We start from the raw sequence: 16,446 nt of genomic DNA on the forward strand, positions 1-16,446 counted from the left end.
AGTTAAAGGAAACTGATGAAGAGAGGACGATGTCCCTTTTTTGATTTGATTGGTATTTAATGTGCTTACAAATGTTAATATCTGCTAAAAACAATAGAATAAAGTTTACAAGTTGTGTAAATACCAGTATTGAAAATAAAGTAATTTATTATAAGTATTTGTTCATATTTAGAATAGAATCACCATGTTTTAATATAAGAGCATATCACTTGACTTTCTAACAGGAACCTAAGAACAAATAATGTTTGAAAATTCAAGGACTGCCTGAATACAATTGTTTTTTTTGTTATATTTGTTTGAATATTTTTATAATAAAGTTGTACTGTATTTACTGGATTTTTTGAAATGAAGTTTAAATGTTTTACCGGTGTATATTGGCCATTGTAGACATCAGTGACTCAGGTATGGTCTTCAGCCTCAGACTAAAGTAAACCAGTTTCTTATTCGTTGACAGTCATGATTGATTGCTATTGTTCTACAACTACAGTTGTATTTTACTCAGATGTATATATTTCCAATAGTAGACTAATTTTTTAGGATTTATTAATTAAAATTATGTGTTTAAAAAATATTTTTTTACACATGTGATTTCACGTACAATATATTTCATCTATCATTATTTTTTCCATTTTATGAAGGTAATAAGATAATCTGTAAGATTTATATTGTAACAAAAGAAGAAAGAAATTTCACTGACAGTTTTGTAATTATTTTTGTCACTTATATAGATATTCTTTAATTTACTTCCAGAATTAAATCTGTACTGAAAGTATTGAACATATTACAGTATGTACTACCTGAAAAAATAAAATTTACTCATCTGAGTTTTAAAATTAAATTTTTATTTTTCATTTCTTTGTCACAGGTGAGGAGAAATTGGATGTGAATAATGGAGGTACTGATTCTTGGGAAGCTGGAAATAGTCTAAAATCCACATCAACATTTTCTCCTTTGTATAAACCAAAAGTAATAATTGTTTTCTGTCTCATAAACTTTCTCTATATTTGTAGAAGCTAAGGCCTGAAGCTTACTTTCCTTTTTATTCTATTAATACACACTCATGTAGAATTTAGTTGTGTTTTATTTGTTGTTTATATCTTCAGTCAGAACTGATATTTAGAAACTTCTACCAAACATGTTTAGTATTACAATGTTTTCATTATATTCTTCTAATAAATTTGCATTTTTATTAGCAACTTGCTTAACACATCAGTTTTACTGCACAAGTTGTTCATCCCTAAATTCACAAGAAATTTAATTTTCTTTACAGTTGTTCAATATATTACTCTTTGGTATGATTGTTATCTATGTGATTGTAACATGCAAAACATGTAACAAAGAGTTACATATATGTTTATGTGTCATATATTTTGACACATAACTCTTTCTCCTTGCTATATTGTTCGTTCAGTTGGTTTTCCCCTACTTGTATTTTTCAATTCCATTCACTACCTTACACTTCTTTTCAGTAAGAGAAGTTATGTTCCATTTTCAAAAAATCGTTTTACTTCATAAATCTTTTCTATTTTTCACTTTCTTAATTTTTTTCTAAATGTATTAACTTCATTTTACGTGGATTATCAGCCATACAGCAAAGCTAGTTAGGTGGAGAAACTGCCTTCTCAAGGATTCCTAAACACACTAATTTGATAATTTATTTCCATTACTCACTTGATGGCCCAGCTTTATAGCATCACTACTTCCTGAGGCAGTAAGGCCATTTGACTAGGAGGATAATCCTCACTCAGCTCCTGGCACAAATCTGTTCAATGACATAGTTTCCAAGTGGGATTGGATTCCCAACCTGTTTTTACTTGGTTATTGATGTAGTAGTCCTTCTCACTCCAACTCCAATAAAATTAACCTCTTGATAATTTTATTGGAGTTTGGAGTGAGAGGTACTAAGAAAATACAGATGCATATATTCTTAAACCCCTTTATGTTTTAAATGAATTTATTATATAAAGGTTGATTAAAAATGACATATATAACATATTTAATAAGGAAATATAATACAAAAATCAGCTATTGTAACTAACATGGTTTGGTTTAAACTAGAGCTAGTCAGTCTACAGCCTATTTCTACATTCTCCACATTATATGGCTCTTATCACATCATATTAAATATTCTGTACTAGGTGGTTTATATTAATAATATAATTATATATTTTACATTTATAAATTATTATTATCTATTAATGAAATATATTTAACAGTACAGAGAAGTAGTATGAATCTTAAAAAGATTAATTTCAATAAAATATTAGAAATAAATCTGATTGGCTGCTTCCTTCCCATCTAACCAGAGCCTACTCCTACCCAGTATTAGCCCGCTATCAAATGACCCTGGAGATGGTTGACTTATCCTAATCCGCGACATATCAATCAATGGTTTAGCCATCAGTTTATTAAACATGTGTTTTTATTTTTTTATTTTGTACCACGCTATGATGCACAAACTGATGACTTAAGACATTAAAATACATTTAATTAAAATTACCTCTGTACCTTTGCAAGTAATCTCTATTAAAAGATAGGTTTTAGAATACCTTATAAATTTGATAGGTTTCTTAATAATATTATGTATTTTTTGTAAATAGTATGTTGATGTAGTTTTATGCTGTAGTATATTATATTTTACTTGCTATCACTAATGTGTAATATACTATTATATTGTTGAATTTTTTATATCATCCCTTTCACCTCTTTCTAACAGCTGCTTTGCTAAGTGGTTGTTTTATACAGTGAATCAACAGTATCCATTTAGAACAGTTTTCAGAATATTGCAGTTTAATAGCTCATAAGTGGTAATGGTATTTATAAGAATTATCTGAATGGATATTTGAATTCTAATTATTCCATATTTAAAAGATAAAATCACAAATTATTGAAATCCAGTCAGAAAGATAGTTTAAGATTTTTATAATATTTCTTTTCAAATTGATTGTAAATTTATATTTTACAGGTACAATTAAAAGCACCACCAAAGCTACCTCTTCCTCAAGTTGAGTCAAACGATTACCAGGAACCCATATCTAGGGGTGCATTTATGAAAGCAGAACAAGATGGCTCTGTCACATATAAAAAGTTAAATGATTTAATATATGAAGAAATTACAACAGATAGTTTTGAAGCAACTATTCCATCATTCCCACCTCCTCCTCCACCTGTACTTACTGCAGCACCACCGCCACCATTACCTGAACGACAGATTAATATACCTCCACCTGTCCCTCCTAGACTTGGTATTCCACCTCCAATACCTCCTCGCAGTAAAAATCTGTAGACATTTGAATTTGTTATAAGTTACTCCTTTATTGCTCATGTATAGTTAAAGCTCTGATTTTGACACCTGTGAAACCAACAATTTTCAGTATAAGTGTAATGTGTAACCAGCAAATTTTAAAAAATTTTTTGTCTCATTTTATCATACTTATTAACAGTTTAATGAACAATTCAAAAGTCCTTGGTTGAACTAGTATATAATTTCAGCAAACCACACATGTCATGCCATCTGATTTAATACAGAACAGTTACTAAATAGTTTTAAACTGTTTTGGTAAAACAGGGTGCCAAATACTAGAGCTTTAATGTACATTAATTGCGGCATCATCATTATTTTTATAGTGTTGTAATATTATTTTTGTTAATTAATAATTGAAAGTTTCCTAAATAGCTTTAAATGTAGTATATGTAGATTACTGTTTACTTTTTTATTATATAAGATTAGTTAATGTGTATAATTTAGTATTGGTGCTGATCGTAGGAGAATAGGGTTAGTTCTTTGAGTTGAATCCCTCCTTTATTCCAGTAAATTATATTTCACTGTATATACTAAGTAATTGTTAGGATTTTTTTTGTTATCAGTTGTGGATCTTGGGCATCATTTTGGAGGTGACAATTAAAGTCTTTTTTAATATTTTATTGCTGATAAAATTATGAAAAAATTATTGCTTCTTACCTTAGTGGCCAAAGTACAAATAAACTTTTACTGAAACTAGATTAAAAGATTTAACAGCCTTCATCATACTCTGTATCTCTTTTGTCTTCATAGGTTTTTTTGCATTTTTTTGTAGTCTATAAAAAAAATCAGTAATTCTGAGTATTTTAATTAATAGGAAAATATTATTGATGTCACACTTCATTGTTATTGTTAACTTTGTTTTATAAGTGTAATCTAGCTAGAAAAATTAGATTTTGCTTTTAGTTGATATTTCATAATAAAATATGATAATATCGGATGTAATTAGATCGTGTTATGCTGATTTGGCAGTTTTTTCACCTCACCAATTGCAGTATATCCATGTAATCATCTTAACTGTTTTTAAACAAAATTGTTGAATACTTGAACAAATAACAGATAAGAGAACATTCAAAATTGTGTTTTTTGTGCTTCAAACTATCCCTTAAACCAGTGTTCTTTTGTACTTCTATTCGTAGCAGTTGGAAATTTTCAATATTACATTCAAATCAAATAGAATTCTTTTTTTAGATTTTATTTCTATAAAGAAAAAATATACTACAGTTTCTTATTAAATACAGCATATTATGTTTTATTTTATCCCAGATGATTTTAAATATATGAAATAATCATGCTATATAAACTTTTCTTTTTAGACCAAAAATAATGTGAATAGATTACAGCTTAAAAACCCTCTGCACAGATTTTCTCAACTGATAGCATTGTATGTCCACTTCATAAAAAAAATATGAATATGTAATACAATGATGCACGCATTATCAATAGAACTTGTATGAGCATATTACTTCTTTAAAAACATTAATAATATTTCACTAGACAAATTATTATAAGTTTCATCCCATTGCAATACTTATCTCATTTTAAACTACTCTGAATTTCAAATCCTAAAAATGTTATATTTTAAGCCAATATAATGGAGATCAACTTATGTATTATACAATACTTAATTATTTAAAGTGATTGTAATAAAATCTGATATTACCGATTCAAGTAGTGTAACAGCTGAACATCCGTGCCCTATCTTACTTTCGTAGCACACATTTTTACCCTCAACAGCTGAACATCAGAGTGGTGTATATTTTTCAGTTAGAAACTGATTCTTTGTTTCCATGTAAATCTCTGATGAATTGACCAATTTCAATTTGCTTTTTTTTCAGAATGGCTTTTCATTCTCTAAGAAATTTAATTATCCAAAAATTGTGTGCTGTTTTGAATTATTTTCGTGTAACGGAATATTGATGACAGCTCCCTTGTGAGTGAACATGCTGTCTGCCTTGTCACCAGTGCTTGTCATCACTATCAAGTATTCTTTTTTGTAGATTTGCACAAACCAGCTCTTATATACTAATTTTTAAAAGTTGTATTCTGTATTAAAATAGCATAAGAAAAAAGTAGTCATAGTATATTGTCTTTAGAGAGAAAATACTTCAGACAGTAATTGAGTTTTAAGTTTTGAATTTTTTTGGTAACTCTTTCAATTTATCCCTGATATGTGTGATAGTAAAGAAGGATCATCATACTTACTTTTTTGTTAAATAAATGGGTAAGCAAATTGTTTACAGTTTTTTATTGTAAAAAATATTATTACTGATGTATTTTGTATAGTAATGTATATTGTTCAGTTTGTTTTCTTTATAATTTGTATATAATATGTTGTACAGTACTTACTGAACTTTTAGAATCGTTTTGTTATGAGATCCTAAATCATTATGATTATAATTCATTTTTTAAGAAAGTGTATGCATTTAGTTCCCAATTATTTTCAGTAATTGGTTTGTATAGCTGGCTACCAGAGGTATGAATATTAATTATTAATACTTTATGAATTTGGTAAAAATATTTGCTTGTCAGTGTTTGTATTAAAATACTTTTATTTAATAATGTCTTAGACTGTGTTAAAAAGTTACATATCTCTCTGTCACTCCTATGCAGATTTATAAAACCAATGCAAAATTCTCAGCCAAAAGCAAGATGTACTTTTACTTACATGAATCAAGAATATTAGTGAGTACAATGAATCAGTTATGAAAAGTTTTTTACCCTAAGATTGTTATATTATAACAGCTAGAATTATATCAATATTAATTGAAGTATTTTTTTTGAGGGCGAAAAATTAATTCAAGTAAAACTTAGACAATAAATAAGTAGAATCAGAAAGAAATTTGTTACAGTGTATATAAAAATAGTTTTAAAGTAACACCCATAATTAAATCCAAATCATAGTCTTGTTGCATAAGAGTGGTACATTGTAATCCCATTCAAGCCGAGTTTTTGCATATTTCTGGAATTATTAGCATTCATGATGTTTGTGAGCATATTTTTATGTTTTTTTCTGTATATTACATTACTTGAAATTAGAAGTATTTTCTAAACAGAATTGTTTTCCTAATGATATAAAATTTTCTATTGTTTGTTTTTCACTATATTTTATTACTGAAATACACCTAAACAAACTAGAACATTTTTTATAGAACTTTTTTTGGTATATGTAACACTGATTTCTTCTTTTTTTCTTATATAATAAAAGTATATAAATCAGACTGGCATAGACATTATAACACTAATGTTTTTCAATTATCTCTGCTGCCAACCATTCTGTTTGACGAGGTATCTTCATAAAGTAAGGGCTGTCGGCTTATATTTAAATATTAGCGGGTCTGAACATAGTTTCATGCAAGCAAGGCCGTCTATTGGCTATTTACAAAGCCACTGCAGTTGTTGTTTTGATTTAGTACACATTTGCCTGCCAGTGAATGCAGATTGCAATGTCTGACAATTGTTTCTCCCGCCAGTTGTGAAGTGCACACTGTGATTCGAATTTTGTGCGCAAAAGGATCTTCAGCTCCTGAAATTCTTTGGGAGTTGTGCCTAGTATATGGACCTATAGTAATGAGAGGAGGAAAGGCTAGACCATGGTGTCAAGACTTTAAAGATTGCTGTGCAAATGTGCATGACAAGAGCAGAGTGGCAGGCCCAGTATTCAGACTGATGAAATCATTGAACAAGTGAACCAAAAACTGCGATGTGATCACGATTGATGATTAATGCTCTGGCTGATGAATTTCTGCATGTTGGACACACCTCTATCCTCACAATTGTCACATAAAAGCTCAGATATTACAAATTGTGTGCAATGTGGGTACCGAAAATGCTCACCAACTAACATAAAGAACAAAGAATGTGCAGTGGACGAGTGTTTTTGGACCGCTATCAAAGAGATAGAGATGATTTGTTTTCCCACATTGTTATGGGCGACAAGACGTGGATATCTTACACCAATGTAGAATCGAAACAACAGTCAATGCAGTGACACCATTCAATTTCCCCAAAACCTAAAAATTTTAAGCAATCTCCATACTGAAGTCGAAAAATGTTGGCTACTGTTTTATGGGACAAAAAGGGCATAATTTTGGTTGATTTCATGGAATGTGGATCAACAATTACAGCTGACGTGTACTGCAAAATGCTCACTAAATTGAGACGTGCCATCCAAAATCAACGGCGTAGGGAAACTGTCGTCCGGCATAATCCTTCACGACAACGCGCGTCCTCATCCCCGCTGCCTTAACCAAGAAGATTCAGAATTTTCATTGGGAACTTTTTGACCACCCTCCATATAGTTGCGACCTTGTACTTAGCGACTACTTCCTCTTCTTGAATTTCAAAAAGTGGCTTGGTGGACAACAGTTTGAAAAAAACAAGGAACTCAAGACTGCCGTTGTCAACTGGTTCAACTTCCAGGCAGCAGAATTTTATGCAAAGGGGTTAAAGAAACTGGTATAGCATTACGAAAAGTTATTAGAACTGAATGGTGATTATGTAGAAAAGTGAAGTAGATCTGTAGTAAACTAAAACTAAGTAAAAACCTTTTCTCACAAGTTAATTATTTTTTAATGACCAAACGGCCCTTACTTTATGAATATGCCTCGTAGTTAACTACACATCTTGGGCTGGCAAAGCAGGATAGAAATAAGTTACAAATAGACTATCCTCATGCACAAAATATGCAGCTGTCATCAGGATCCGATTCACCAAAGCTGCCCTAGGTATTTGAAGAATTTCAAAATATTATTCAGATCAGTTAATTAATGAAAATCAACTTAAAATACATGGAAAAATATAATTCCTTGTTTATAGCAGTATAAACAATTTGTAATATTTTACAATAAAAAGATATTTTTTTAAATATCCTTGTCTTACTAGAAAAAAATCATTTCTGGAAATTATAATTTTTTTTTTTACAATAAAAAGTTGTGGATTTTCTTGTCTATTTTGTTTTCACGATACTTATTAAGATAATTATTTTAATTTTGTTGATGAAAACCAGATGATATGCACACATTTTAATGACTATTCACATTTTTATTAGATTTCCTCCAGATTCCAGCTCTGTATAATTAATTTGTTTTGTAGATTTTAACATTTTATAACAAACACAAAAATTGCTACTCAAAAAGTAACAATTTATTTGTGCCCTTTATTAATTAAAATGTTTATTTATTTAACTTTACTTCTTCTCCGCTGTAGATAATTTGCTGGCAAATAATCAGAAATTGATTGTATTTTGATACATAGCTTTATATTCTGTATTTATAAATAATACTTTGCTTATAAGTTAGGAAATGTAGTTAGGAATTTTGAATTATATTTAAAATCTGATAAACTTTATCACTAGTCATTCCAGATATTTATTATTTATTTGCCATTCTTGCCCAACACATTAACTTGATATCACTGTACATTAACTGGTAATTAACCTTACACTTATTCATTTTATATTGTACATCAGTATGCATTATCTTTGTTGTGTCCTACACTCATGATGTGCTTGATTGTGAAGGTTATACTATATTTATAATATGTCACAATATGTTTCTGATAAGATCAGGTCTAAAAATTGCTGGATGTTTAGTTTTTTTATTGTATTTCTTTCTTTATTACAGTGTGAGGCATATTGATATTTTTTTTTTATTATTTTATATTCGACATATGATAAACATAATTTTTTTTTGGGTCAGCAGTGAGTTTATTATTTTTTTTAAGGATTTTCAATTGTAGTTCAGATTTTTATAGTTACATTAATGAAAGTTTTAATGTGTATTGTAGCCTTTATGTTAATGTAATTAGCTAGATTGGAATACTGTTAGTAAAAAGATAAAAGTATTCCCTTAATTTATATTTTATTATTCCCAGTTTCTTTAAGTAAATACAATTGTTCTGATTATTTATCTTGCAGTTAATGAACATTTTATTTTGCATTTTCACAAGTTAGCAGTGTCATTACTTGAGTGATCCCTTATAGGTATGCATGCTTCCTTTTTTTGTATCAATTAATTGGACAGAATGTATCTGAACGGTGTTCCAGCATTCAGTTTCAATATGCTGTGCCTCCTGCAGGACTAATTTGCATAATACTGTGTAATGGATTGACTTTAAATGACTGGTTATAAAATTTAACTTTACCTCTAGCTAAGTATAGAACAAATAATATAAATTTTTCAATTATACAAATCATATTAATTGGTTTATCTCCAATTCTTGTTCACAGAATTTGATAGATGATAGGCCCCTGCCCAACAGTAAATAAAGAAAACAATTTTCAAAATCTTGAACCAGTAATGAATGTATCCTGATGAACCTGTTTAAATTCCTGACAACCTTCTTTGGTAAGCAATCCTGTAATTTGAATTTTGGATTTTGTGCAGTAAGAATTTTGTACAACTTTTAAATGATCTAGGAATAATTAATTTATTAAGCTTAAAATGATGTTATGAAAATGTTCAAAATTTTTAAAGATAAAGGATATGAACATAGAGTATTATTATATGCAGATGATTTTTGCATCAGAATTTAAAATTCTCCAGAAAATGATAAACATCTTTAAGACTTACTGCAAGAAACAGAATCTAGCAGTAAACTTAGCTAACTCATAAGTAATGGTCTTTAGGTAAGGTGGATATTTTCGAGCATTAGAGTAATGGAAATTTGAGGATGACATTCTAGAAGTAATAAGTACTTAATTGTGCACTATAATAAAACCAGTTTAGATTAATATTTTTGAAAACTTATATTTAAGATGAAATTTTTGAAAACTTAAAAATAAATTAAAAATTATATTATAAAACCTTGTTTACCTGATGATAGATTACCAAAGAAATTGTCAGAACAGGTAATTAGAAGGAAATTAGCTGGGCTAAAAATTGGTCAGAAGTGGGGGGAAAATATGGTTGTGACGTGGATATTTTAAAGATATGGCTGGGTAAATTTGCGGCTGAAATTGGAAGAAGAATTTAAGTATTGTTTGAATGAATGGATAGTTCTTTTTATCGTAGTATTTATATTAAATTAAATCTAGTTCTGGGAGAAAGAGCATATTTGAATGACAGCTATACTAGAAGTTTTATTAGTGTGATATTTAAAATAAGAAGTGCCATGTTGCCATTGAATAGTCGTCCAGGTCAGGAGGGAGATGAAAGATGCTGTCCTTTATGTGACATACTAAAGAGGAAAACACTGTCACCTTCAAAGTTTCCAATCTTGGATGAATTTAGACTTCATTCAGTATTTGGGAAGTGGAGTACTGGGGAACATGAAATAATAAATGTACTTACTGGAGAAAATTGATCAAAATTAGTGAATTATGTGAGGGCTGCATTGAAGTAGAGACAACAGTTAGTTTATGGGTTTAATTATTAGTTGTGTTTATTTTATTTTTCAACTCTTTTTTATTTTTATTTTTTTATGGATTATATTTTGTTAGTGTATGTCAACATAGCAATCTCTGGATCATTCCACAAGTATAGTAGTTAATCAATAAGGTCTCATCTTATTTTTATAAATATTTTATTTCTTTTTCTTTTGGTTTTTAATTTTATGTATTATAATCTGTATTTTCTTTAAAATGTAATGAAATTGGTTCAATTCATACTATTACTATTAAAGGTAAAGAAGAAAAAGTAAAAAAAAAAGTTGTAGTAATAGAATACATTGAGCGTTTCATTTTAAATAATTGATGACATTTATTTCCTAAATATTTGTTAACGTTACAAAATTAATATTATTTTTGGTCAAAAAATCTCAATGCTCAGTTTTTGTTTAGAAATTACACTAACCTAAGAATTAAAATAGAATCCTGGAAAATTGAAATGGCAAACTGTCACAACTGTTGTAACACATTTTTTCCTCTATACATGCATGAAAAACGGTTGCCAGTATCTGCCATTTTAATTTTGCCAGAAATTCATACACATATAGAATTCTGGGTTTAAACAAATTAGTCCTGAAAAATTAGTTGAAATGTTCATGTACTACAATAAAATATTTTTAAAATTATAAGATAGTTGTACTCTGCTTGATAATAAACTGCTTAGCTGATTTCTTTGATAACCAACACTGAATTTTTCTTCATAAATACAAGATTAACATTGAATAAACAAAAATAATAAAAATATAAATAGCAAAACATGGAACTATGTTTTTTTTTTTTAAATGTAATATACACATAATTGTTATGCATAGTTCAAAATGTATCATTTGACCTTGTTTTCTTTTCTTCTATTAAAAGGTTTTTCATTTATTTAATCTGTAGCTAGAGAAAAACAAATATTAACATAAAAACAATGTCCTCCTTGGCTAAGCACAATTAAGTAAAAATCATATCAGTATTATAACTACAATACCATCATATACAGATATATGCAATTTAATTTTCTTTTTTTCTTTTTTTTATTTATTATTTTTGTATTGTCTGTTTATTTCTTAATTAAATAAAGTGCTTTCTGAATAACATTATTTCTGTTAAGTTCTGTGATTTTATGTTTAGATATCTGTGATTAAATCTTAGCACTAGTTTATTTTTGGCATTAGCAATAATTGTAAATATTTACTTGGAGCATAATGCTGCATACTACTTAATAAACACATATTCTAAACAATTTTTGGTTTTGTTTATTCTTATCATTATACAATAAAAGTAATCCCATTACTTCAAAGCTAAAAGCTGGATTACAAGATGATTAGAGATAACTTCATGGCTGCAGTTAATAATACTTTGTTAGATACATAAATGATAAATGCAGTTTTCTTTTAAGATTAATTACTGTATTTGTGTTGAAAAATATATTTTAACCCTCTACTGAGCACAAAGCTATTCATAATTAGATAAGATATGCCATATAATTAATATGTAAGTATTGTTCATTTTAGTGTTTAATAGATTTTTTTTTTTTTCATAACACCTTAGTATAATTATGTGTGTGACTATGTGTAAATGGTAAAAAAAAGATTAAAGAAAGTTAAATAAGACTTATTTTCTAAATATACATGAAAACTACTTAAGTAGACCTTTGCAAAGCTATTTTACAACTCATTTATCAGGTGCATCACAGAAACACTCTGTAACAAAAATGCTAAATAACTCGTAAAAAAATCTTCTGAGATTTTTTTTAATTTTTTGAAAGCATTTACCAAATTGGTCATCCTGATAAAATTAATTTCAGTTTTAAATGTTTAAACTACAAACTGAACCAAATTATATACAAAAACACAACAATATTCTAATTGAAAAGACATAATTCAAAGCAATACATGTCTGCCTAATTTAAAAAAAGAAACTTCCAGCAGTAACATCAGATGATACCAGGGTGAAAACAGTAGTACCAGTCACTGAGGATGATCACAATGACGACTGAAACGATTTGTAATAATTTTTTTAAAAAACATTGTATTATACAATTGATTCAATTTGTCATTAAAACAGTTTAAAATTGAAATTAATATAATTTTAATTAAGTCTACAAGACAAGAACATTAATTAATTTACTATGGACAAGAACAAAGCGTATTTTGTACTTTGTTGCAATGAAATTCAATTATTTCGCTAAGGAATACTAAGAGGAAAAATGTGTCATGTATTTAAATCCAGCATTTGAATTTTAGAGTATGTGAATAATATATAATATTCTGTCACCACATAGATGCCACTTAATTTTTTTTATAGTTAATATTGTTATCATTTCAGTTTATTAAGTTGAGAACAATAAATAAATGTACACTAAATTCGTAATTATTAAATTTAAATGAATGTAACTATTATTCTGATTATAATAAAGATCTTTAGCACTCCTAAAAATAACTGTAGCCTTACTCTGTTTATCTGCAATTTCACTGTGATATAATTTTTTTATATCTTTTAAATTAAACTTAATTCATCAGTATATTTCTTAATTGATGAATGAATTGATGTGACTGATGAATGTAAATTGATGCTTGTTTTCTCACTTCCTACATCCTACTTGGAAGTAATAAGGTCATTATCAAATAAAAGTAATATTTATTCTCAAGTGAAACTTCAGATTTCTTTTATTGATCATAAGTTATATTAATTATCAACCATTGTAATATCACAATTAAAAAACTAATAATATCTTCATTGGTAAAAATACTTTTATTATATGCATCCTGCAATTTATTATCATTATATGTGCATCTTTATCTTATATGCCAACTATAACAGTTGTAGATGACCTGACATGAATCACAAGTCATTCCCAAAAATGACATAGCCATTTCTAAGAATAACAGGATCTCATGCCAGACTATCTATGAAGAGTGAATAGTTAACCTATGTTTCCTTTTGCTTTCTTCATGGAGCCAAATATACAGTTGTGTGTCATCATATCAAAATTGATAAGCAGGTAATTTTCAACTCTACAAGCAACACCTGTATTTTGTTCACCAAAGGGACTGAGTATACATAGTGAATATCATTATTTCGGAGAAAGCAACTGACTTGCCTCTTGAACCTCAGGTGTTTTATATTGTAACAGCCATAAGAAAGATGGATGTATTTTAATATAACAGATTAATATACCTAGTTCTGTAGTGAAACAATGTGTTATAAAACTGCTTCAACCTGGCAGGGGGTTTTCATTAAATTAAAATATGTTGAAATGTACTTGGTAACTTAATAAAGTGATAAGTTGCTATAGCAACTTAGTAGTTTTCTTTGTTTTATTGTAATTAATATACTCATATTAATATAATCATTATATAGAACTACTAGCCAGTTGGGGCACTACCCCTGGGGCCCAGATCGACGCAGGAGCTCACAGGGCTGGACCCAGGGTCATAATATTCATTACCCTCATGGTTGAAAAAAAAATACTGATAAATTACAATTAACGTAATCAGGCTTTATACAAACCTGAAAAAGAAACTAAATTGCACAAGACAAAATAGTAGTAACTATAGAAACTACAGTACCCACAACTTTGACCACAAAAAATTCATAACTTATTCTTGTCGCCATGGTGACAGAAATATTAATAATGAATTAATATTTTTTTCTTTAATGAATATTTTTAATTCACACCCAAGGGGCTAGAACCTTGATCTATGGCTTAAAGTCTTCCCTGAGATAACATGAATGTGTCCTGCAAATTTGAAAGGGATCATTGGGTTGGTTCTCACGTGATACTGATACAAACAAACTTTCGTATTTATTTATAAGCTAATAAAATTGAAATTAACAGTAGTATATATTATAAAAAAATAATATAAGAATACTTATACAAATTACATTTTATAAGTTAGTTAATTCTTTTTTAAAGGGATATTTTAGACAATAATCATTTGAAAACATTAACATAACAGTTTCAAATGAACATTAAAACATAATTTGTAAATAAATTATATACTAATCCACAATTATTTAAATGCATGTTTAACTACCAAAACAATTTACAATTTCATATATTTAATACTTATAACCAATTTTTTTTTTAATTATGTCTTAAATATATCCATCCTTAAAGTCACTCAGTCGTTATTCTAAACATTAATCCTGAATTAGCCATATAAAGAATACAAACTTTTTTCTTTTTTTAAGAAAGTTTAGCTTTTAATATTACTTAATATTTAACATATTACTTGACTGCCTAGTCCAGTAATTATGGTATGCAGTTTAACATTATTTTATTAGCTACTTTAGTGAATTATTTAATATGCAAGTAATGAACATAATGTTTTCAAGCAATACACAATCAGTTCATAAATTAATGACAATCTGCTTAGAATGTCAAAAATTGTACAAAGAGGGAATTGAGAATAATGAAACTATGGTTTATGTACAAAATGTTTTTAAGCATTTTTTGACATCATCAGATAATGATATCAACAAATTAAAACAATAAAATTTATTAAAAATATTGTAAACAATTTGTGAAATTGTTGTCAGCAATGAAAACAGTTGTATTCATTATTAGTTGAACAGTCTACAAAAATAAAATATAAGTTTGTCATACAATTCATTTCATTTGGTGATAGTATACAATTCTGGTTTTATGTGCCATGTAGTTCAAGGGATGCAAATTGACATGCAGAAGTAGATATGGTTGTGAATTATATTTATTATGCATTAACTAAAGTTGCAGAATAATTTATTTATCCAATTACAGAAGTTTAGTAATTTTGTGTGTGGTACTTCTAGAATGATCTCAAACTGTACACTAAATGGTTTTGGTGTTGTTGAACTCCAAGAGGAGTTCAACAACACCAAAACCAGTGGTATATGATTGATAGAAAAATGCTTAACTTAAAAACTAGGAGACCTTAGCTGGAAATGGTATCAACCTAGCCTACAGAGATGCAACAAATGCATATCCTGTGGACCAGCTATTCAGAATCCCACAAGCAAACCTGATTAATAATATACGATATTCAGCTACAGTTAGAAAACTACAGATCTTTGTTTGTGATACATAAACAACCAAAATTTCCTCCAATGCATGATCTGTGTGATAGAATCTTAGAAAATATAAAATGTAGAGCAGTTAATCAACAAACCAATACTTTGGGTCAATCCATTTGAAGTGTCTCAAAAAAACATAAGCTGGTTACTTGACTAATTCCAAAAAAATTGAAAATTACTCACTTGCTTTCTACAAGTTTTAGGACCTTAAAACTATTTTCTTAAATTTTCTATTTGAGCAATTTACCTGTGGTGGCCATTTTTGTTATGGTGTGCACACCTATTTTTGTGATTGTAAGGGTTTATTGAAAGCATCATAACTAAAAAACTATTGGTCCTGGAAGGATGAAACAAAAAGCAATTTAATCATATTTTCTCATGGTAAAAGATTGGTCTAGTGGTTTATTTACCTATCTCTCTTCTTTCTATGAGGAAATTACCAATAAAGTTGAACATGAAAAACAGTGAAATTTCAATTTTGGTAATTTTTTTCAAGAGGCAGGATGGCATATACAGTTTGAATAATTTTTTTATATGCAGGTATATGTTAGTAGGTTTATCGTAAATAATATTAATGGTGATATACCTACCCATGAATTTTTGAAAACTAATCTTTTTAACAAAATTCAAATTTTGGCTTCAAATAACTCTGATGGGGCTAGTGATAAATCTCAAATTTGCACAACTTGCAGTGTTTTGTAGATGTTTATGGTAA

At 28.3% G+C, this 16,446-nt stretch overlaps 1 protein-coding gene across 1 annotated transcript in view; it reads left to right on the plus strand.

The window, feature by feature from the left end:
* The window catches only part of LOC142323623 (synaptojanin-1-like), a 116,936-nt gene extending 104,828 nt beyond the window's left edge, over positions 1-12,108 (plus strand). Inside the window, exons 20-21 of the mRNA XM_075363499.1 lie at positions 866-966; positions 2,966-12,108. Of these exons, the coding sequence (XP_075219614.1) occupies positions 866-966; positions 2,966-3,286 (422 nt within the window). The 3' untranslated portion in view covers positions 3,287-12,108. The remainder of the gene's footprint in view (positions 1-865; positions 967-2,965) is intronic.
* The last annotated feature ends 4,338 nt before the right edge of the window (positions 12,109-16,446 follow it).

The sequence above is a fragment of the Lycorma delicatula genome, chromosome 4 (assembly GCF_047948215.1).
Source record: "Lycorma delicatula isolate Av1 chromosome 4, ASM4794821v1, whole genome shotgun sequence".
Classification (NCBI taxonomy): Eukaryota; Metazoa; Arthropoda; class Insecta; order Hemiptera; family Fulgoridae; genus Lycorma; species Lycorma delicatula.